The sequence below is a fragment of the Scophthalmus maximus genome, chromosome 18, assembly GCF_022379125.1.
Source record: "Scophthalmus maximus strain ysfricsl-2021 chromosome 18, ASM2237912v1, whole genome shotgun sequence".
Lineage (NCBI taxonomy): Eukaryota > Metazoa > Chordata > Actinopteri > Pleuronectiformes > Scophthalmidae > Scophthalmus > Scophthalmus maximus.
Window position 1 is genome coordinate 4,851,212 of NC_061532.1, and position 25,304 is coordinate 4,876,515.

The 25,304-nt window shown below is 45.3% G+C and overlaps 1 protein-coding gene across 1 annotated transcript; it reads left to right on the forward strand.

Moving 5' to 3' along the window:
• The first annotated feature begins 243 nt into the window (after positions 1-243).
• On the forward strand, positions 244-25,242 carry emilin1a (elastin microfibril interfacer 1a). The gene is made up of 12 exons (XM_035617589.2): positions 244-636; positions 14,018-14,134; positions 15,920-16,116; positions 16,941-17,040; positions 17,495-17,603; positions 17,712-17,888; positions 19,074-20,351; positions 21,020-21,434; positions 21,816-21,941; positions 22,138-22,155; positions 22,258-22,392; positions 23,477-25,242. The coding sequence occupies exons 1-12, from the start codon at positions 512-514 to the stop codon at positions 23,794-23,796; spliced, it is 3,117 nt and encodes a 1,038-aa protein (XP_035473482.2). The 5' UTR covers positions 244-511; the 3' UTR covers positions 23,797-25,242.
• Positions 25,243-25,304: the final 62 nt, after the last annotated feature.

Sequence of the window (25,304 nt, forward strand, 5' to 3'; positions counted from 1 at the left end):
ACATGATATTATATTTTATTTCACTTTGGTATATATTGATGGGCATGGTAAAATATGTCTTACAGTAACAGTGAAGTGGGTTCACTTGAACCTAACTGAAGTGTGTGGAGCTGAACTGAGACTTAAAGAGAAACAGAAACAAGTGAGGGGTAGAGGGAGGGAGGGGAGGGGGTTACAGAGAGAGAGAGAGAGAGAGAGAGCTGGCATATGACGCGCCTCGCGGCTCCTGGACCTCTGGCAGTCGAACTTCTCCTCGCGTCGCTCCAGTCAGTCCGCTCCCCGCCCCCCCCCCCGCGACATGCACTTGACGGGACGTCCCGGCTGAAGTCATGGCTCAGTCTCCATCTCCCCGTCTGCGGACTGCGCGTCGCTGACGAGCAAGGAGGCGGAGGACTGCGCGCAGGAGGAGGAGGAGGAGGAGGACATTGGACGAGCTCTGTGGGGACTAAGTGACTGGTGCACTGGTTCCACTGTACAAGTCGCACCGGACTTGACGACGACGACGGCGAGGATGATGATGATGATGATGGGGACCTCGGTTTACCTGCTCGCCTTCGTGTTGGCTCGGGCGAGTTCGGCTCTCGGTTACGCGGAGTCGAGTGTTCAGGGCGGACAGAGGGCGGCGAGCAGACACAGGTATGGATCAACGCGATCACACACACACACACACACACACACACTCACGCACACACACACACACACTCACACACACACACTCACACACACACACACACACAGACACACTCACACACACACACACACACTCACACACACACACACACACACACACACTCACACACACACACACACACACACACGCTCACGTGCGTTTACTGTAAATGTCATTGACCTGTGGCTCGTTCAGTCTGACGTTGTTCTTCATTGGAAATTTTATTTTATTTTTATGTCTTCGATTATGGTGAGCTATCACTTTCCGTTTTGGAACTTCTGATTGGTCAACCAGCCCCCCCCCCCCCCCCCCCCCCCCCCCATATGAATTTAATCAATGAATTGATTAGTCGATTTATTGCTGTTTCCATGGTTCTCTTTTCACTTTGACTTCTGGAGATGTATGACCATTTTTCTGTCATTTTTATTTTAAACAATCAATGTATAAGAACCCAAAAAAAAATCAAGAGGTTAACTGAAAATAATAATAATAAAAAAATGTTAGTTGTAGACCCAAATTTACTTAATAGAGTCTTATTCCATTTAAGATTGACAAAGTTAGCTCCAACAAAACTTTTTCCCTGTGTGCCGCAATTAGACAAAAATCCATTTTGGGGGGTAGGGTCCCCGGTGTGCGTATCTGAATCCTGTTGAATCCATACTGTCAAAACACCTTCGCAGAAGTACACATGGAGTAAACTGTGATTTTCAGAGGAAATGTCTAATTTGAGAGTGGGTCCCTCGCTCAGCGGGGACTGGGTGAGTGATGGGTTGTGATGGTTCGGGGGGGCCTCACCCGGACAGGGTCTAAGGGGATTTATTGATATTTACTGTTTCTGGGACCCCGAGTAAAATGTTTTCAGGGGGCCCAGAGTCTCTGGCCGGGGGCCCCTCGGTGTCAGCCTTGTTGGAGGAGGATTTATCCTTCTGCCGAAACAGCATCTTGCAGTCAAGGAGAGGTGAAGGGGCTGCGGGACTTGCAGGGGAGAGTGAACCTTGAGTGATGCCGGGCCGCAAAGCGGACTTTTCCCACAGAATCTAAACTTCAGATTTTCCACCTGAGTCATTTCAGATTTACGACCGTCCTGCCCTCTGTAATTGGACAGTAAGGAAATCATTTAGATCTCATAGCAACTATTGATTAAAAGTCACTCGTAAATCTGCGACTGCTGTCGAGGTCCCCGCTTATGGCGCTGTTAATACTGTCAGTGGGCCAACACATGTATGTTTTTTTATTGTGCTCTCGCAGCCACATAGTGTGCTATTAGCATGTAATTGAACTTCAGCCTGCGGGGCCCATGCATTGAGGACCCCCGCACCTCTGCGGACAGATGTGTGTGTGTGTGTGTGTGTGTGTGTGTGTGTGTGTGTTTGTGTGTGTGGGGGGGGGGACTTGGGTGCTTGTAAATGAATGAATAGCTTGAGTTTTTTTGGGCAGTTTCAACGACTGATTACGTAAGTGTGTGCATGTGTATGAATAAAAGAGGTCACAACAGAACGGGCGAACGAAATGACGGAGCTTTCGCATGTGGCATGCGTCTGCCCGCATGCCTGCATGTGTTTGCACTTAGCGAGTGTGTGTACGGAAGGCAGGCCATGGCTTCTGGGCTTCTGGGCTTCTGGGAGTTGAGCTCCTGCAGTATGAGCTTCGATCAAGTTTCTGTCCACATCACAGCATAGTTTGCTGCTGCTGCTGCTGCTGCTGCCTGAGAAACAGATGATCAGGAGTGACGATAGAAAAAAACCCAAGTGGTTGTGACCAGTGTGGATGAAAGAGACTGGGAGATCAGACACAACAAGACAAAATACAGGATAACAAAGGGAAGAGAGGAGGACATGTGTCCTTAAATACCTTGCTGCTGCTGAGACCAATAAGCTATGGCGGAGTCAGCGAGGCTGGCCTGTGACATACGCACGTGTAGAAAACCACACACACGCGCGCACGCTCAAAGAAGCGCATCGGGGAAAAAGAATGCGCTGGCCCGTGGCAATGCGGTTTGCCCCCCTGACATCTGTTTGAACCCAAATGGTCTGTTTTGACAGATGTGTGAAGTATTCCATAAGTGGTAAAGGCAGCCCGAATGGACTAAAGACGTGCAGCAGGGGTCTTATGAGGGGCTCAGGAGGATCCAGCGCTGCCCGACACATCTTCTGCCAAGATAGCAGAGCCTCACACACCGTCCCGCTCGCTGCAGACAAACACGGGGGGAAGAGGTGACGGAGCAGCGCGTCGAGGCACCGACGCAGGCGGCCCACGTGCAGTTCAAAGGTCACCACTGGAGGGTGGCAAGGAGCTGAAGAACGTGCTTCATCGTCATCACCATCATCCTCATCTCTGTCCGTGATTCGTCATACTTACACTGCTCACTGCAGGGGCCATATTGGAAGACAAATGCACTCTATTCTCACGCAGTCTCTGGGTGCCCAGATGTTGTGTTGACATGCGTGAAGATGGCCAAATTATATTTGGAAAGAAATGGCCTCCTACAGGAGGCACAGCGGCTGTTGGGGGTCGTTCATCCACCTTTCGATCCCAGCTTCGACCAGTCCAACGAGCCGATGTGTCCTCGGGCAGGACACTTGGCCCTAAATTGCCTCTGACGGCTCTTCCGACTTTGTTTGAATGTTTGAGCGGTCTAGCAAAGCTCTCTATAAATACAGCCCATTTACCATTTACAGAGGTGATGATGAGTGCTGACAAACTTCATGGCCTGGGACATTTAGCCCCGGTAATGTAGGAACACTTCATGGCTAAAAGGGACAACCTACAAATATTTGGCAATGGAAATATGAGCTGGAGACACCAGTCCCTTCAGGATTAAATTAAAAGGAGAATCTCAATGAGGAAGTCACTGCAAGTAGTTTCTTGACTCTCAGTTATCACGCGAGACCCCATTGACCAAGATGTTTGCCTCTTTTGCTCTATACACTGACCCGTTCTCTTGATGGTCCTCTCTCCGCCTTCAAACAGCGCAGGGCCAATGGCACTTAATCCGTGCTCCCTCCGCCGTCAAAGGAAATCTTTGGGAAATGCAAAAACCTCGTAACAAAATTACCCCTGGAATACATCAAACATCAGCAATTCATATGCTTCAAGTGGTAATAGAATATCTGAGGACTGAGAGAGAAATTAAATACAAAAAGAAATCTGTTTGTATTTGGAGAGAGAACAACTTCTGTGCAGCAGACTGTGGTTGCACTGTCCTCATCTGTGGTTGCTCAGAATTTTGCTTTGCATGCGAAAATTTGCCTCGTACCCATCCAAATGAAAATAGTTGCGTTTAAACGTGAGCTTCAGACACAGATTGCCCAATGCCAGTTATAAGCTTGTGATTTATACATTTAATTCATTAGAGCCCGCTTCAAAGAACATCATGACTGTTGACAGAACATTCAATGAGTCTTGGGTGGATTTTTTCCTATATGGGACCACCGTGAAGTTGAAATGTGTGGCTCTGACTTGTTTGGATTTGTGGGTTTAACTTTGGCGAGCCCTTCATTTTTAACGTGTCAGGATGATCGTGTCAAAATTATAATTTGTCAGATTCTTGAGTTCATGACGCAGTTCCTCCCAGACAAATGGCCTCCTCATCAGACTCAGCTGTATGTGTTGGCATGCTACTTCCCGAACATCAGCATGTCACGATTGTCAATGTGAGCATGTTAGCGTGCTCACATGATCATTTAGGTCAAGTTGCTCAAGTAAGAGTATGAAACTTAAGACGCAGCTGCAGAACACCCTCAGAGAATTAGGCCTTTCCCACAATGCACTGTTGAATAATGGAGAATCCTGGTCCCTGTAGTTACAGCGTGTACCGAAACGCACCACTGTGTCTTTGAGCTTTAACGGGACAGTGCTCTCCTTGACCATCCCTTGGAAAGGGTCCAAATTCCCTTCATCTGAGTGATTTTCTGCTCTGCGCTAATTGGGCCAGTAAATAAATCTCCTTACATATGTTAATGCAAATGTGGGAAAAGGGATCCTTCCCGGTCCCGGCCATTGTACCCCAATTACCGCAGTTCCCAGCATGCATAGCATTTGAGAAGGACTTCTTTACCATGCTCGGACGGGGCAAAGTTACGCAACAGGGATACTCATCCCATTAACTCACATGGACAAGTGGAACTATAAAACTTCTGACAAGTCAAAGAATACACGGAACAACGTGACAAGACATTCAAGGACTGAACTTACTTTTTTTGCACTTTGGTTTATAGTCTGCTCCATTTTGGGCAACTGCAATTTCAAGGCTTTGAGGGGCCTTGTGTTTCAAATACACCTGCCTCCATAAATGGCTAAAATTCAAAAAAAAGAAAACCCCTGCAAACCTCTGCGCACGGGTCCACATATGTGAGCAATAATGTAAAAGCAAATAGTAGTATCATGAACATTCTCTGTATAATCTTCATGACCGCCAGGCTAAACAATCAGAGACAGAGTTTACACAGTCACGCCGTCCCTTGATGTTGGAACAGGTCCAAAAGGAAAATCGTGTGTGTGTGTGTGTGTGTGTGTGTGTGTGTGTGTGTGTGTGTGTGTGTGTGTGCGAGTAAGACGGCATTTTAAGAGAGAACAGACGGGCCCGGAAGAATGTGTGCGTCTGCCGTTATGTGTGTTTGTCTGTCGCCATGCGATCAATCAAGCCCGAGCGAGTGCGCTCAAGTGTGTGTACTGTCGCCCGTGACAGTCTGTGTGCGTTTCGGTGTGTGTACAGGGGGATACCTTTACGCCGCAGTTGGATGGGGTGCTTGACCCCTGGGTCACAGTTCAAACACCAAGACACTCCCCTTTTCATCCGCTCATTCAGGTGGCTGTCAAAGCCCTCCCTTGAAGCTAAATGAAAGATCCGGCAACAATAGGCGGCGCAGAGTGATTTCTTTGTTTAGGTATTATACCTCAGCTTCCTTTCTTTCTGTCTTTTCATTCCTTCTTCCTCCCACTTGTGTCACCAAATATCCCCCATTTACCCACAATTCCCCTCTGCGGGGCTCGTTCAAGGACCCCTTTCGATAAAATGAACCTGGTATGTGTGGGATGCGATGTCAGGCCGCGACTTCCTACTCGGCCCCTGAGTTGTCTGTCTGCTGTTTTATAAGAGTAATGAAATTTATTAGGGAATAAAGAAATGCTGAGACAGGTGCAAGAGTTCCACTCACGCTGTGTTATGGCTCCATAAATAAAACAGGATGTGTACAGTTGACGCTTCACTGCTCGAGGCCTGACAAAAGAAAGTAATGAAGATGTTTTGTCTGCGTGCGTCCGTCCGTCTGTTGGAAGACAAAGTGTGTTAAATAACATGCGTGTAAGTGGGTCGAGGTTTGTTTGTGAATCTGTGAAACCTTTTTGGTAAGTTGTTTGTATGGCAAAGACGCAGTTGCAAGTCTCTTTTGCTTGAGGGAACATGTTTCATCATGTACATCCATTGACATTTAACTGTGAATTGACAGTTCACAAAGCACCTAGACGCAGCAAGAAGGTTCTTGGTTCAAATCCCGGTTTCGGACCAAGCAACCACCTCAGGGCCTCTCTGTGTGGAGTTTGCATGATCCCTCCCGGGCACTCCGGCTTCCGCCCACAGTCCAAAGAGATTCTAAATTGCCCGTAGGTGTGAACGAGAGCTGTGAATGGTTATTTGTCTCCTCGTGTTTGGCCCGGTCAGGGCCGGGCGACCTGTCTCGGTGGACCCCCTCCTCTCGCCCAAGAACTAGCAACTAGTCACGTGAACATAGTGGAGCATTTAGCAGGTGAGGAGCCAGATACTTCCCACGTGAGTTTGTGGCGACTAAGAGGAGAATGAATTGAGGAATAACATTTGCCCGGTGGATGCAAACACAACTCCAAATGGATGCGAATGTTACTCAGTCGGTGAGTTACCATGCACAGCAGCAACCGGGTTATGCCAGTTCTCCCCGTGTACATGAGCGAGGAAGAACGGAAAGAATGACGGGAGTAACTCTACCGCCTTCAGTGGTTGGCCCTCTGCCAAAGTACAACTGGTCGGAAGAAGGCTTTTTATCCCCAATGGACCTTTGTCAAAATCACAACAACTTGCACGGCGGAGGAGAACACGGATGGGTTTTTTTTTACAGCGCCGTACATTTCGTGCATTCTCTACGCCTCAGTAAAGTCACTTGCCGTGGCGAAGTCCTCGGGTTAAAAGGTGAAGCTTTGTGTTGTTGCGGTTGTTTTTTGCGCCGTTGCCTCCTGCGAGTGGGGAGGGGCAGTTATGACCTGCGGAGCATGCGCGGACGCGTAACCCGAGCTTACCACCGGTTAAGGTGGACACATGCACGAATACCCCCGGTTACCAAAGGAGTTATCTTTGTCTGTTAAGCGGGATATGAGAACTCCGATTTTAGCCGGGGTAAGGTGTTTACCTTACCTCAATGTGTTTGAGAGACCGGGGTATTGCCTTAACTCGAATATAATCGGGTTATATTAGGAACTTTTTGCACCAACGCAGTAGCCATATCAATGTCAATTGTGATAATATGCCAGTGATGTGTCCATTGTCCTTGATACAGGTTTTAGGTAATGTGCATCTTACAGGCTCATTCATGCACTTCATTGAAGCTCTACAGGGTTAACAGTGAGTATCCAAATCCAAATTTCATGAATGGCTGCAGCATTCAGAGTGGATATTTTCGCAATCCGATATTTCTACCAAAAAGGAATATTCTGGAGGCCTTGTGCATCACTTCTGAGACATTACCCCGCCTCCAGCTGCATGTCATTACATTGAGCAGGTTAACGACGTGGGTTCGCCAAATCAGCCAGTCAGACCTCATCATTGAAGGTTTTTTCCACTTGTAAAACCGAAACATGGTGTTAGAAAACACTTCCAGGATAAATTCTTACACTACGGTAAGTACTCTAAAGCACAGGACGGTCCCGAATGGGGCTGAACGTTACCGCAAAACTAGCTTTAAATATTTGGCACCTTTGAAAACACTTTTTCACAAGAATTTCGGTCAAAGTTCTGTAGGATTTTAACAATGTTTGCCTGTGATGACCGCTCCACTAGATGCCATAGGAGTCTGAAGGCTTAAACAACTCGGAAGTTTAAATTCAAAGACAGCATTGTACTCTTGAGTTTTAGTCCTTATCTAAAATCTTTATTGACCCGAACGGACGGACATTGTGCGAATACATATTGTAGTCATAAAACAAACATTCATTTGTGCGGGAACTAGTGGACTGTTCATGCGCTTCCTGCGTTGCGGAGATTGTCAAAGGAAACGGGAAGCTCAGCTGCTGAATGTGCCGCTGAGGGGAGGCCAAGCGCACGCAGCCACACATACTCTGTGTCTCACTTTTTACGTTAAATATCGTGTTGACTGGCTCGGGTCACGGACCGGAATTTTAATCTTTCTACCTGCCGTGAAGGTATACAGAGACGTGTGGAGAAGTGGAAAAATAAAGAGTCCCACTGCCTGCGGGAGTGTCCTTGTCTGCCTGTGTGGGACTCTTGTGAATGCAGGTCTCCCTTTTGTGTGTGTGTGTGTGTGTGTGTGTGTGTGTGTGTGCCTGTAATTGTATTTTACACTAATGGAAAAGATGCCAAGTTTAGTTAGTGGACTTTCATCTGAGCGAGTTCTCTGCAGCCATTGGGATTAATGGGACTTTATTGGATTACTGTTTGGAATGCCTAACTTCACGCTAGTTAGAGAGAGAGAGAGAGAGAGAGAGAGAGAGGGGAAAGGCCAGTGCGTTTGGAGCTGAGCTGTTGTTTTGGAGGTGTTGCCCGTGCAACAGACAACCTCCTTGTAGGAACACAGGACATACACAAATTTACTACCCTTTCTTGTTATAGGACATATGTACGGGCACAAACAGACCCACCCACACACACACACACACACACACACACACACACACACACACACACACACACACAAACACACACACACACAGTCTCTCAGTGCTACACTAACACTTCGTCATCCTCCCACTAATATAAAGGCCCCTCTCATGACTGTGAATGTGGAGTGAAAAGTCGATGATGGAATGATGGAAAATGAACTGGTAGGGAGGGCGGTGTGTACAGTATACCGTAAGTGTGGGTGTTTGGAAGCTGCTGAGTTGACGGTTGTTGTGTGTGTGTGTGTGTGTGTGTGTGTGTGTGTGTGTGTGTATGTGTGTGTGTGTGTGTTGTATATGCATGCATAATGTTTGCGTGTGTGCACCACATGTGGGTCTGCTCTGTAGTGGGAAAGAAAAGAAGAGGGACGGTCAGGTTTATTTACGAGACCCAGCGCCTGTTCTCCATCAGGGCAGATAGGGTGCGAACGCTGCCAAAATATATGCTTTATCGGCTGCCCGTGGCCCTGAGCGTGAGTAAGTCGGGATAGCAGATCGGCAGGGCCGGTTCACTGCGTCTCAGTGACAGAGAACAACACCAATGGAACCACTGCAGCGAGAGACGGGGTTGTCTTTTATTTATCACCGCTGTCTGGTTTCGGAGGCTAACCTCTCCCATCTGCGCTGCTTCAACTCCTGATGGAGATGCTAGATACGCCATTCCTCAAAAACTTCTCGGGGTCTAACATGCAAAGTGTAACAAAACCACAGAACAAGATAACCCAGCGAAACCCAACATGGTGTAATGCAATAAGGATCACTGGGATGAGCCACAGCACTCTGGAGAAACATAAGTGGCGCAGCAGCTGTGTTTGGGGGCACAGAAGGATTTCGCCCATATTGTGGCTGACTTCTTGCTCCAGGCTCCGATGGACACAGAATATACTGCAGAATGGCAAAGCACAATGTAATTCAAAGGAATGCATAGCTTGAGGTGGTCAGGTGGATCATATATATACATAATCAATTACGTTGACAACTTACTTACAGCCCTTCAAAAGGCGCATTGGCAGGATCATTACCATACCAAAATTTACTTACATTGAAAAAAATAAGACACATTTAGGGCTCTCTTTTTATTTAATCAAATGGTCTAATGGGATGTTTATATATTTGTGATGATACGGTTTGATATGGGCTTTTAAAATCCCACTGAGACAATATATAATCCAGCAGACGAGAGTATACCAGTGGTGCTACTTGCGAAAAGAACCTCATAATTCTCCAGGGCCCACATTCATAATTTGAAATACTATTCAACTGCCACTACTATAACATGCCAGAAGAATTTGAATTGTTTAGCAGCTTGAGCTGGTGCAAATTTTAACTTTGTTTTGAATGAAAAATTTTGATCTGCAAAGTAACTTCACCTGATACGTGTTCTAGTTCAACCAAAACATTTAAACATATCTGGTGCAACAAATACTGGCTTGGTAAAACCAATCTGATATTGATATTGTACTGGGTCATTTTATTTCTTTTACTCATAAACACATAATATAAACGTTTTTGAACACTGTTATTTGAATTCAGTGTCACATGGACAAAGTATGTGATGGAGAAACTGTTTCATATTGGATCTCAAACTCCTTTCTTTGTGTTTTTGCACTGCAAATACCAGCCCAGCTGATTTATCAGTATGCTTTGAAAGCTTCGGTATGCAGATTGTGTTAGTTTTATTTGCCAAGGTTTTTATCTCTCAGATTTCTGCCTCCACCCCAATACAGTGAAGGTCAGTGGACTTTTATTTGTGATGCTCGAAGCGCTGAAAAGTTCCATTAGGAATATAATCAGCATCATATTTTTGTATTTCCATGAAAAATGTCATCATTATTGTGATAATCCACAAACAATTCTACAGTTCTTATTAACAGTAACATTTGTGAGTCAAAAGTATGGCTGCAAGTTAATATGTAGGAAAGACCTTACTGTATATAGACTCGCCAAGCATCTAATTATGAACTGGTACTATGTAGTTCCTCCACTTGCTCTCAAAACGGTCCTTAATTCTTCATGGCATGGATTCCACAACATGTTGGAAACTTTCTTCTGAGGTTCTGGCCCATGTTGACATGACTGCATCGCATCATTTCTGCAGACTTGTCAGCTGCACGTTCATGCTCCCAATCTCCTGCTCTACCACATCCCAACGGTTCGGCTGCATTCAAATCTGATGACTGGGGGAGGACACTTAACCCACTGGTTCTTGTAATTACCACGTTCATGAAACCGGTTTGTGACAGATTTTTGCTTTGTGGCATGTTTTCATGCTGGAAGTAGCCGTAAGCAGATGGTAAATTGTTATTGCAAAAAGGGATGTATATGGTGAGCAACAATATTCAGACAGGCTGCGACGTACAAACCATGGTGTGTATTAATGGGCCAATGTGTATCAAGAAAACATCCCCACACTATTACACCACCAGTTGACATAAGACAGGATTCGTCCGTGGATTCATGCCGTCGACTCCAAATTCTGACCCCACCATCTGCAGCCTCAGCAGAAAACCTGGATTCATCGGACCGGGCTACTTGAGAAAAGCCTTTGCATTAGAATCTGACAGCCAATTAGTCATCTTTACTTTCCCACGTACAAGAGCAACAGGAACCACAGGTCATGAGGGGAAGGGGAGGATGGTACCACGATAAACACTTTCAATCTCTGGAATGAAGGGGAGGATTGTGGTCTGGGGCGGGGGTGGACTGGGAAGAGGTGTATAGTCACTGAGGGACATAGATAGAAAGAAATAAACAGATGGACAAGGAGAGGCGCTGGTGGAGAGGGAAGAAATGGAACAAACGGCATTAGCGACAAAAGTGGAAGAAGTGTGGGAAGAGAGACACAGATCCATGCGCGGGCATTTATTAATTACACAGTGGAAGACATGTAGAGCAAGAGAGTAAGAGTGCCAGATATGAAGACAGATAGAGGAAAAGAGACATCGAGAGACTGCCTGACTGACAGGAAGACAGAGAGACGAAAGCTGCTGATTGACTCCCTGGCATGAAGGAACTCCTTGTGCGCTCCAACTTTTATCCGTAAAAACCCTCAGTTCTGTTGGGATGGATCTCGAGAGTGACACTAATTGGCCATAATAACCACCAGGGAAGTAGGAGTGGAATGGGGATTGGGAGTAATGTGAAAATGATGATGGAAAGCGACTGAAGGACGTCAGTGTCCTAAATCTATCTGCAGTTGTTATCCAGAGAGGTATTTTGGGGTCAAGGGAGGTCAGGGTGATGAGGACAAATTAAGTAGCATGCAAACTGGGGGGGGGGGGGGTTTAAGAACTACTGTTTGATTTGGGACTACAAAAAGGATTAAGTTTAGTCTTGAATCAACCTCAGAGCTGCCATATCAATATCTTTTATTGAGAAAAATAAATTGCAATGTTAAAAAGCTGGTTCGTGTGACAAACTCACACAAACCTGCGACCGGCTGGTGAACACATCTGGCCGTGACCTCAGTATTTGAAGTAGGCAGACGGTGAGAAAGTAATAATATATTCCACTCATTTCCTTCCAACTGATCAGAAAATGACATGAGTCATTGCTGCGCACATTGCTGCCACGTTCAAACTTATTCGGGCCACAAAATCAGTTGAATCCACGCCTCAGTAATAGAAGTAATTCCTATCTCAAGCTGTGTTTCCTCAGAGGTGTTGGGCGGTGTATTTTTGGACAGAGGTTTTATAGCCTGCTTCCAGTCTTTGTGCTGACTATACAAGTCTGCACTTCCTATTACTACTTGCAGTTGCTTTGGACATTGTTGACTTCAACACTGAACGCCGTAACTTGAGTTTACGTGCTTACCCTGCTCGTGCTTTGGTCGCTAACGCTATCAAAACCGATTTAAATCGCAATAGCTGCTCAGCTAGCGGATTATACGCCAACAGCTCTAGCCCCCATGTCAATTAGCTTAAGGTACACTTTAAAATACATTGTACAGAACAAGGTCAAAGGTCATTTCAAGGCTCAGGAGTTGTTCCAGAGACCAACGTTCCTCTGTCAATATGGGCAGTTGCGTGTTATATTAAGACCGAAAATCTATACGTTAACACACAAATCTCCTGGTGTCATTCTTGAAAGAAAAGCAAAAGTCTCCAAAACGTTGAACTATTCCTTTATCCCGGTGGCTAGTTCGGAATAGTCTTCATTTGATTTCCTGTCAAATATGTCAAATGGTGGCATGAAACCCTTTGGGCAGTACATTTCTGTAGGGGATGAACTCTTCTCCAAAAGTGAAGTGATGTGATTTGTGTTTTGTACAATTTTAGAGTGAAAGAAAAAGTTTTGGCACACCAAGGGGCCCTTTGCCAAGGTTAACCCCTAGGACTGTGGCTTGTTCACAATTGTCCTTAGAAAAAAAGGTCAAGTGTAGCAAATGTCAAAGCTCCACAAACACCCCGACTCCTCAAACCTCGTCCCAAATATCGTCAGACACAGGCTCCGTCTAAGCAGATGCCGAGAGCTCTGGAATTTGAAATAATTGATAAGCAGGAGTAGACCATGTGATGCTGTTTCCTTAGTTTGTGATGTAGCCAGGAGATGGCAGTTAACTGGAACTTCGGAGGTTGCGTTGAGGCATGACGGACCGAGAAAACATTCTGAGAGAACTACTCCAAAGAGGCAAATTATACCCCTATTTGACCGCAAATGACCTAGAGGAAGATTTAACAGACTGTGGATGGTTTGTGAACGTTTTACTGTGCAGCCACACTTGCACGAATATGACAATCATGGTAGAGTCATCAGAAAAGAAACTTTCCTGTGTCATCGGCACAAAATTCTGCATCAGAAGTTTACAAAGGAACATCGACAAAGGTCCTGTACTGTTGCATTCTGTCTTCTCTCTTTGTGCCTTGTAGAATATTAGGGTCGTCATTTAATGGCTTCACAGCGACAGACATTCTGACCAGGGTTGCCCAAACATTTTTCATTTCCTTCAAGGCATGCCATTTTATTATGAATATCATAGTAAGTGTCTGTGTAATGAAAGTAACCAATAGAAGTTTTCTCAAACTGTTCAACCGTTAAATGGTGGATACGTGTGCGAGTGTGTGTGTGTGTGTGTGTCTTTGTGTGGGATGGTTGATTCGGAGTGGGGGGAGGCGTACAATGTGAGCCATTGTTGAAATTGTGCTGTTATCCCTCAACTGATCTGACATCTGCACCAGAGGACAATTTCGTGTGAATGTTGCTCAGAAAAATAATCAGTGCGGGTTTTGAGATAGCGATCTCAAACGAGTGACGGGGTTTCTGTTTGTTTATTTTCCTATCCAAACCTTTCCTCTTTTTGTTTTTTTGCCTACAAACAAAGACCACAAGAAGCCACTGAGTGCATACTAATCGTGTGTGCGTGTAAGAGAACTGCTATGTTTGTGTCAACCCCTGCCTCTAAACTTTATGATGAAACTGCGAAGTCACTGCGCTGTTATTTATTTGTCATTTCCTCTCCCCTGCTTGTGTGTGTGTGTGATTTCATAGGAACTGGTGTGCTTACGTGGTGACACGCACGGTAAGCTGTGTGATGGAGGACGGGGTGGAGACGTATATCAAACCGGACTACCAGCGCTGCACCTGGGGACAGTGTCCACGAGTGGCGTGAGTATCTTTCACTCTTAGTATCTCCCTGCCACAGGAATCTCATCTGTATTCAGCCCGGCTTTTCCAGCTTCCCGTCGTCGGCTCCGCATAAGGTTCCTTGTGTCATTTCATCCGATCATCTCCCCCCCCCCTCTTTCCTCTCTGTGGATACGGATTTCACTCGGCTTTTTTGAAGTTTCTGTCCATGTTTCTCTCGGGGGGGGGGGGGAGAGTTCAGCAGGCCGGTCAGGAAAGAGTCAGATTGGAGCCGCGCTCGTGTGGAGCCCAGAGCATCACAGAGTTGCAGCCAATGTGTTTGGCTGGTTAATCTCAGCGATGAAGTATACTGGTCCCAAGCGAACACACATTGCTGTGGCGTAGCTCTGGTTTGCCTGGAACAGTCTCGGGGATGTCCAGCACTATGACCGATGGTGAGCAACTTTTTAGCATAGGTGTGATTGATTGAGTTATGTTTCCAGATGTGGATGGTATGTGGGAGGACAACATCAGTCAAGTGCTCCTGATGTTTTTCCCTCTTTTGAAGTTTTCCGGAAAAAGAGTTTGACCCCCGGCCTTGCTGCTTGATCCCCGCGTATGCCTAAACCCGGGCTATGCTAAGAATGAAGTCGACAGGGATTCCGGGCAGCGCAGTCTAGTATCCTTCCCTTTAAAAACATTCTCCTCCTCTTGCCCCATCTGTTTTTTCATTGCGCGACTTGGATTCCTGTTTCTCACGCTCTCAGAGCAAGGAGCTGGAATATGAAATCTTTTCAGTGGCACAGTGACCGCTCCGCAGTACCTATACGGTGGCGTTTGGGGGTCGGCACAAGGCAGAGCAACCTGCTGAAGTCTGAAAACTACACCGCGGGGAATCTTTATTGAGACTTCCGGCCCATTCTGGTCTATTTATTGGTTTGTGAGCGCAACGGGGGGTCTCGTCGGTGGCCGACTTCAATGTGGTGATAAAACTACTAGCATTCCAAATAAAACATTGATATTTCTTTACAGGGGGACTCGTCTGCGAGCAAGGGACTACGATTTAGGACTGTCAAGTTGATTCTTTTGGAAACTGGGACAGAAATAACATTTATAGTTAACAAAGCACACTCTCGACCTCATCCATCATCATTGGGTGATTTGTAGCTTCAACCAAATGTCGAATGGCTCACACATTAATAATACGAGATTACAGCCATTATATTCAGTGCAGGGTTCAGGGACCTTTTTGGTCCTTGACATGGTTCTTAATAGCACATTACAAATTTTAAATCTTCATGGCAATCCACCAGATTATGGAGATATTTTATTCTGGAACTAAAGTGATGAAGAGACCAACTGACTAATAGGCAAATACATTTTATTGTATTAATAGTTGTATTATTATTTTTTTTTAACAGATGTTGCAACTGCAGTGAGACCGAAAAAAAGAAATCTAAAGATTGATAATGATGTGAATTTTGATTCATGCTTAATTTTTGAAGCTTTTTAGTGGTATTTTTTTTTTTAAAGATTTTACATTTATCAAAAAATTCGCTGCTCATGTGATTTGGTTGCACTTGGCCTTTCTGTGATTGTGATAATATTTCAATTCATTGTTCAGTCTTATACCCCTGAATACATGTTTCTAGCAGGGATAACAAGCCAGCATCTAAATGTAGAATACAAAATTAAGTCCAGGTCGATTCAACGTCATAAGTGTTAAATCTTAAATCAAGTCTCAGTGATTAAGTGTAGAAAAGCAGGTCCCGTCAATTCAGAACAGATAAAAATCCACGTTACATTTATCAACTGTCTCATCCTCAGCTACCGGACGTACAGGAGGCCAAGGTACAAGGTGGCGTACAAGATGGTGACGGAAATGGAGTGGAAGTGCTGCCATGGTTACTCAGGGGATAATTGCCAAGATGGGCCACAGGTAACCACCAACACTCAGGTCAGCGCAGGGCGACCTCGTGTCACGCAAACGGGCTTCAACACAGGAGGCGGCCAGAGAGGAGAAGGTAGGGATGACAAGAGGACTAGAAGACTAAATAAATGAATGTGTTGAGGATCCACATGTACTAAACTGAAACATTCTCATGATGTGCATTATCTCTTTTTATCAGAGAGGGTGGGCAAAGAGGGAATTCATTTGTCTGACTGTTCAAGAAGTCATATGCAGAACGACAACTTTTAATGGTTCAATTGACTGTAACGTGATGCACTGTGAAGGACATCTGGAAAACCCCTTTCAGAAAAGACTGCAATTGAATCCAAACCTTTCTGATATATTGTTTAAAAGCCCTTGAAAACTTTTTCCCCATAAAAATCTTTTCTTCTATAATATTGAATATTAATGACTTAACGGGCGACAACGAAAGTTCAAGTTCAGGAAATGATTATTATAAATATTTTTCATGAAGAGTTCAAGCTAATCTGCTTCACCCAGATTGTCTGGGTGCGCTTTGATCAGATGTGACAGTGCCGGGAACATAAGCAACCGTGCCACCGCCTGTCATCACACGTTAGTTCAGATGTCGTTAAACTCTGATTGGTTCACAGAAATACATGACATCACCTTTTCCCCCAAGTAAGCCGCTCCCTACGAAAACAGGGAAATGGTCAGGTTGGCAGAACGTGTACCATGTGAGACCACATTGTTCATTTCAATAAGCCAGTTGAGGAAAAGAAAAAAAGTTTTCAGGGGCCTTTAGCAACTCCGTCTATTTATTGCAAAAGTTTCATGATTTGTTGCTTGTGCACGTTGCAAATTGATTTATCTTTAGAATCAAACTCCACATTTTCCTCTTTCACGAAACCCGCCATTCATTTCCATTGTCTCAAGGTGACACTGAGAAGATAAAACAGCTGGAGGAGACGATGCGTGGTCTGACCAAAGACCTCCACAACATGCAGACCACCATGCACGGCATGAACCAGAGACTGTACGTGAAAGTAGTTGTTTTTTTTTGATATGTCGCGTGCAATGTTTTATTTCATGGAGCGGAACTCCGGAATACGCTGATGTAGTGTCACCCAGAATGCTGAGGGATACACAGTGTGTATCTTTTCCTGTTTATTAATGTTTATTGCAGCGGGTCAGTTTATGGAGAGAGGATATGCTTGTTTATTAACGTATACCCCGAGATCGGAAATTAGTTTAGGAAGACGTAAATAACTAATCCTAAAAAGAGGTGTATACTTTGACAGTTATTGCGCTTGTCAAAGCAGAATCAGCAAAACTTCACACTTTTGTATCTGCCCATCCTCTCCACACACACACACCACGTTCTTAGTGGATGACACATTTTGCCACAAGTCTTTTTTCAGCCACCTTTTTTTGATGTCATGTTAATGTTTGCCAGAATTCGGGGTAACCTGCTCTGTTCCTCTCCGTAGGTCTGGTCTGAGTGGGGCGATCGTCCCCGCTGATTCCGCTCAGCCCCACATGAAAGAAACCATCAACAGCATCCAGAACAAGCTGGACCACCTGTATAACAGGACGCAGGTGAGCAACACCCGTTTTACTGCCTGCCTATAGGTAGCCACGATTTCAAGTGAGTAAATGTAAGGACAGAGCAAATTTATCCACGTGAATCTTTGGTTGGGTTTGTAGGTCCATGATCAGACCCTGCTCAACATCAACAACCACCTGGTGAACGGTGGGGGCAATGAGCTGGATGGAGTGTCCCGGGGGGGGGGGGGACCCGGGGGCCACCAGCTGAACACTCTGAAGGAGGAGATACTGACCGAGCTTGAGAGAAGGGTGTCTTTGTCCTGCTCCTCCTGCCAGGTGAACACTAATATGTAAAGGTCACAATCGACCTGGCAAAAAGATTTTTATAATGAGTACACCACGAATTGATACACTCATCGATTTTTTGAGAACAACAAAAACTCAAAAAACGTTTGTTTTACCCTTACATTTTCATGCATCTACTATGCCCCCTGTGGTGCTCTGTCGGAGATTTCTGCCGCCTGCCTAAAGCAATAAAAAATAATGGCCACATGCAGGCTGTAATGCGCGAAAGCGGCACTCCCACAAAAACCACTGCACAAACAAACAATAAAACTAAAACAGCACCGCAAAAACATCAATAGTCACGCGGTGAGAGAAAAGGAAAGAACGACCACTTTCCAGCCGTTTAGAATAATTGGTGGGCTGGGACTGTTCATAAAGCAATTATTTTTTGTATAAATTTAATTTTCATTTGACTTGTGTTCTAGTGCAACCATAGGCACCTCACCACTTCTATTATCTACCACAGCACCACTCATTCTGCTACTCACGGCTGCTCTGCACGTGTTTTTATTCTGGTGCTGGTTAACAGCTGCACCCCGAACCTCATAAAGGAGATGGAGAGAAATTGTGTATCTTTGCCAAACCTTGCACGTCAAAAATGCACCCCTCCACGAATATCATATTAAATAATTTAGCACGATAAACAAAGTTTTGCCTTTGTTGGTGGGAAAAGTTTCGATGCATTACTGCATTTGTGAACAAAAAGTTTTTAAAAGACTTTTGTAGCTTTATGGAATATGGTCATTTACCATGCATAAACTGGGGCTGAAGACTACAAGTTTGGAACTGAAAAAAAATGGGGGTATGGAGTTTACAGTAAAAAGAAGTGAGCTCATCAGACCCCTGTTGCCCACTCATCGTCTCTGGTTCAGGTTAGCAGCCCGAGGCTACATTAACCGCTACTAGTATGGCCTAGTCTGAATTCTTGAAACTAGCTGCTAGTGGTTAGGTTGCATTGTGGAAAGTGTAGATGGGCACTTTGCACCACTCAGGACTTAGGGGGGCACTTTTCGAAACTAATAAACTTACCCTTAAATCAGACATTTTGGAATGGAATAACATTTCTAAAAACCTTTACAAGAGAAATCTGACATTGTAAAAGGGAAAAAGGTAATCCGTACAAGCTATACACCAAGGAAAAACAATCACAGTTCTTGTGAAACCCGTTTCTTTCAGGCCGGTGTGGAGGACGTGAGGCGCCAGCAGCAAGAGGACAGGGAGAGGATCAGGGCCCTGGAGAAGCTGGTCAGCTCTCTGGACCAGAGCTTGAGACAGAGCTTGGAAATTTCACGCAGTGAGACCGAGCGCTCCCAGGCTTGCTGCAAGACCGTCACGGAGCTGGAAAAGAGGCTGTCGGACGTCGAGGTCAGAGTCACCTCCACTGCGAGCAAATGTGAAACCGTTAAGGGGCGTCTGGATAAGGAGCTTGCTGGGACAGGCGGAGGAAAGGGTCGAGTGTCGGAGGACCGCTTGAATGGCAGACTGAGAGAATTAGAGAAGAGGGTGAATAACACCGTGAGGAAGACCGAGCAGAGGTGTACTAATAGTGGGAACAACATGAAGGACACTGTCCAGAGAGATGTCACACAGCTGCGCAACATGGTGCTCAGTCAGCTGGATGACCACAGCTTCAAGATAGGGAAAATCGAGCTGGACGTGGCCGTTCTCGGGGACACAGTGAGGGATCACAGTCGACGTTTAGGTCAGTTGGAGAACGTTACGACCTTCTTGGACAGAAGGTTGACATCCACCGCGAACATGTGCAACGAGACCTGTGGGCCTAACGGGAAGAGCCACAAGACCGATGCCACTGTGAAAACCTTAGAGTGGAGAGTTGTGGCCAATCGAGACGAGATCCAGAAGTTCAACACCAGGTTGAACAATTTGTCCGTGTCAGGCGACTCCCTGAGTGACAAAGTCATCAACCTGACGGATGACGTCAAAAAGATTATTGCCCTGACGGGGACGAACGGGGAGCACTTCAACCGGCTCGTCACCGAGGTTGAAACGCTGGGCCGCAATCTCGAGGACTGCTCTATCTGCGGCACCGTAGAGGAGGACTTGCGCTCGCTCACCAACTCCACCGCCGGCGGTCTCAGCAGGTGCCAGACAGAGCTGACGGATCTGCGGAGAAAGGTGGACTCGGGAGAATCCGCCTGCTCTCAGGTGTGCTCCAACCTACAGGAGGAGGTGGGGCGGCTCAGAGAGGAAGTGGAGGAGTGTACGGGACAGTGTAAAACCACCATGAAGGACCTGGAGAAACGTCTGGATGGTCACACTGTCCACAGTGGAAGACTGGGAGGGGATCTGAAGTCCATCCAGGGAGAGCTGGCCGGCGTCATGTTCACGTTCAACTCCATTAATGACACTCTGAAGGGCCTGGGGAGGACTGCACAAACACATGGGGACATGCTGACTGACCTGACCAACAACAAGGACGACATCATTTCCGAGGTAAGACTCTGCCACTTGTACCGCCATTACAAGGACACTGTTGTGTAAGTTTTTACAGTTCACCCTCGGGGGAACATATATATGTGCGCGCCAAATTTCCCCCCCAAAAAATAAAGAAAAGTATGAAAAATAATCCCAATTTGTCTTGGAAAAGTTGTACGCCAAAGCTCCCCCTCGATTCTTATCTGCTAAACACTTGTGACCCCTCAGATATTTCTTGTGATCCTTTTTGCGGGTTCCAAGCAGTTTGGGAACCGTTATATTTTAATAAAGTTTAAACTTCTTTCCCAGAAAAACAAACAAACTACCATTATGATAAAGATTATGGTAATTCCCTGAGTATCTGTGTTGTTTTATTAAACCGTACACATGAAAGGATAAGTTTTTGTACCGTATGAACAATATTATATCAATCAAACATGCCCGAGTCATTATCCTGGTAACATTGTTTTCACGTAATATTATTGCAGTTATGAAAATATTTGAGCGCATGACAAATATTTGAGTCTCGTTGACAGACATGGTTTAGATAATATGCTTACATATATTTGTGTGTATAAGATACCATAGAACAATAAATGGAAAAAAATGTATATTTATAGTAGAACTCTGTCAAAGGGAACTCATCCAACACACACACATTAACAAGTATCTGCTTTCTCTACAAGGTGAACAACTTGCAGAAGGAGCTGACCGAGCACGTAGATGACTCGGGGATTCGATTCGACAGCCTGGGCAAAGAGATCCAAATAATAAGGAGCGACCATGTGACGGAGGTGGGGGAGTGCAGGCGGGCCAGCGACGGCCTGGACCGAAGGCTCTCCAAGCTGGAGGGAGTGTGCGGACGCTTAGACACGTTCTCAGACGGCCTGGAGAGGATCAAGGAGGGCCTGAGCCGACATGTGTCAGGGCTGTGGAGCTGCGTTAATGGACTCAACGTCACGGTAGCGTCTCACGGAGATCTTATCGACAATATCCAGAACGTACAGCTGGAGAACGTCCACACCGAGATACACAGGCTGAATTCCTCAGTGGTGGATTTGGCCGAGGAGTTTCACAGTTTCGTCGAACAGGACTTCATGGGTAAGTTCGAGAAGTTAGACATAGGGGGCATGGGATTTGACTTTTGGAAAGGAGACAGCACTCAGCTGAAAGGAGACAAGGTCAGGATGAGGGGGGGGGGAAATAGAACAAAGAAGGAATCCATCCTGTTATCTTCATCCTCAAGCATTTGCTTAAGAGCTCATAAAGTCTGCAATCTGTCGGAAAGAGTAGTTTTCGTAAACACCGGGGTGAAAAGCACATCCTGGGTCACGCCACGTTAAATGTCAGAGCTTTCCTGGCTTAGTCCACATGCTTTTTTAGCATTCTCCTTTGGGACACTATTCATGGCTAAAAAAAATTAAGATTTTCATTCAGCATTGCCACATTTGTTCTGTCACTAAAAAATGACGCTTCCTCCAGGTCCACCAGGTCGGCCAGGACCCCGTGGAGAGAGAGGTGAGCGCGGACTGCAGGGTCTTGTTGGACCCCAAGGGACGGTGGGACCCCCAGGGAGAGAAGGCAAGCAGGGGCCACTGGGACCCCCAGGTAAAGACCTATGAACAACATTCGTCTATACTTAGTTTGATTTAGTAACATTGCACTGAATCACAAGTTGAAACTGTGATCTGTTTTCGCTGCAAATATAAAGTCGATGCAGTTCTATAAGAATAAAAGATAATCGTCAAGAGTGATGACGTGTGATGATTAACCCGCCGTTTCTGTCTTTCATCTCACTCCTCAGGTCTCAGAGGCGAACAGGGTACGTGTTGTTCTTCCCAGACAGCTGATGAAAGCGCTCATTGCTCTTTGATCTTCATTTCCCTCTAACTCCCGCTCTCCATTTTTCTTCTCCCCGATTCAGGCCTTGCCGGCTCCGATGCCCAGGTGCCGCGCCTCTCTTTCTCTGCGGCGCTGACCCGTCCAGTGAGAAGCGCGGGGACCATCGTGTTTAACGAGATCCTCGTCAATGAGAATAATATCTACAATCCCAAAACAGGTCAGTTATAGTTTGACTGGAATATCTGACACACGGCACATTGAGACTACTGTGCATGTTAACCAGCGGTCTCTATCAAGCCATTTCCCAAAAAGCCCTGCTCTGCTCTGCTTGAATCCTGATTTCATAACCGCAAACACAATGTAACTAAAGTCCAACAAAAATCATCATGCACATACTTTCGGTTCAATGAGACGTATAGAGGGGGGGGCCGGACCTTTATGCCTAGCGGGCAATTTCTGGCGACTCTCTTCTCTTCGTAGCAAAGGTTTGTCCCACAAGTCACTAGATGTCAACACTGCCTGTGAACAGACAGACATGTATGTTTAAAGAACTAGCCCTTCTGTTGCAGTCCTGCCAAAAATTTTGTGAATTCAGAGGGTCGTTACTAAAACATCATATTTTTCTCACATATTTCACCACACAGATGTGGTTATTTTCCTAAATTACTGAAATAAATACCTTTTTTCAGTTTTTTCTTGATATTTCTCTAAGTGGACGTGCAAATCTACATACCCATGTCAATATAAGCCACATTTGTTGCCATATTTCTTTCACTATTTTTCTAGAATGTAGCTAGATAGATAATTGCAATGTGGTAAGGAAAAAACCATAGTCTTTGTCCTGCCTACAAAGCTCTAATTGGTAAGGTTTGTTTCGGGAAAAACCCCCATGAATGGACGTAAGTCCAGACCAACGGTATCTGGAGATACCGTTCCACTCCTGAGAGTAGTACAAACTAGGCTTACCTGCGCAGTGGAAGCACAAATCTAGTGTATGTATATCTTACAGCTGGTTAAAGTAAACTAACTGTATGAATGGCTAGATACAATTAGAGGTTGTATAGTAAAAAATAAGAATATTTACCAGAAGACCTTAGCCTTTAGAATAGTATCATCGCCCTTCATTGGCTTTTTAATATGCTCCGACAAGCTAGTAAAATTTTACAATATTGATTACTTGACCTCCGAGGTTTATGAAAGTTACTATTCGAGCAAACGTTCTTGCCATTGTGATATAAGAAGGTCCGAGCTCTTTGCCCAACGGCAAATGCACGACATTAACTCCCTCCTCGTTATTTTAGGTTATTTCACGGCTCCGGTGAGAGGGAAGTACTTCTTCAGTGGCATCCTGACGGGCCACAAGAACATGAAGATCGAGGCCGTGCTGTCCAAGTCCAACACCGGCGTGGCCCGGGTGGACTCAGCCGGGTATCAGCCCGAAGGCCTGGAGAAACCCATGGCAGAGGCCAAACACATCCCCGGGGCTCTGGCCGTCTTCAACATCGTCCTGCCCATGGAGGCCGGGGACACAGTCTGCATCGACCTGGTCAGCGGCAAGCTGGCCTACTCCTCTGAACCCCTGACCATCTTTAGCGGGATGCTGCTGTACGAGACCGTCTGATTGGGCGGGTGGTTTCCTCATAACCTGTCTTTGACCGGGTGAAACTTTCAGCGCGCAAAGCGTCTGGTTTGTCTGCTGAGCTCTAAGAGACAGAGCCGTTGACTGAGCAGTCAGTAAAGACTGAAATAACTGGACTGGATTTATTCAGCGAGAAAAAACAGAAAATATACTTAACACTTTACCTTATGTGCCAAGAAAGAAGAAAGAACTCATTTTCAACCACGGTGATTTGTTTTGTGCTTCACAGCTTCAAGAAAAAACTATTTGTTCAAAGTTTTTTTTGTTGCTATTTGACATGTTTTCTTCAGAAAAAGCCACTGCAGGGTTATCATATAATTCTTGTTGTGCGATAAACTTGAATTCTTTAAAGATTTCACAAAGATAACCTTCAGGTCTTACTGGTCTTAATGAAAGGAAGTTTTGCGAAACGATAAAAGATTTGGGAAGTGTGTTTTTTTATTTGGTGGGGGGGGGGGGGGGGGGGGGGGGGGGGAGTTTATCCACCCACAACATATCAAAAGTTCAGAGATTAATACACTTTCTTTGTTCTGTATCTAGTGTAATTTTGTTTTCCTTTCATTTTGCTCACAGTTTCATTTTGACCACAAGCGAATTCCCAGAAACGTGAGGCTGAATACCAATTGTCTTGGTAAACATTCGGCTTGATGTACTGTAGGCAGAGGCGGGCACAGTCCAAACCACTGAATCTTTGGAGGGAAAATCAAAAAATGAAGTCACTGACAGTTCAGACGGGAAACCACAGGATTTTATAAATCATGGAGCAGCGAGACAATAAGACCATTTTAGGACAGACACAAGGAGGTTGGCCGGGGGGAAGAGTGGGGATTTTTTTCTTTCTCTGCCCTAATAAGGCGCCATCTAATCTTGCTGGTGGATCATGTAGTTAAAGTTTGAGTCCATCTTATAATGGAATTTTCATGTAAAGCTAATAATAACAAATAATGAAGCTACTCACACTGTTATATCTATGCAAGTAATCCCAAACTCTTTCATGAACACACACTGGCCCTGCGTCTAATTAAAAATGCCTCCAGTGGAAAATGTGTGCATTATGTCACGTGTGTAGATATTCTTGAATGGAATTTTTTTAAAGGAAAGTTGCACATTTTTCTGCAGAGACAGATACAGCAGATTGGGCCATATACTGAAATATTTTTATGTAATGGTGGAGGAATACATGAGTTAATATAAGCATATCGGGGTTTGCTCACTGCATATTTTGACATTTTCTTCCTCAGTGTTTTTTTTTTTTTGTCTCTTGGCATTGCATAACCGTGAAGGAATGTAAATATTTTTCAGCTGTTTTTCGCTCTTATAAGGGTTTTTTTTAATGAATTACCACTTCACCTTGCCAGGTACTGTATATGTTTTGTATGGTTTTTTTGCCACGTGTGCCTCAAATACAGATTTACCCAGTTTTACACAGCTGATGTCAACAGTCTCACCATTATGTTTTTTTTGTGTTTGTTTGTTCCTTTGCTAAATGA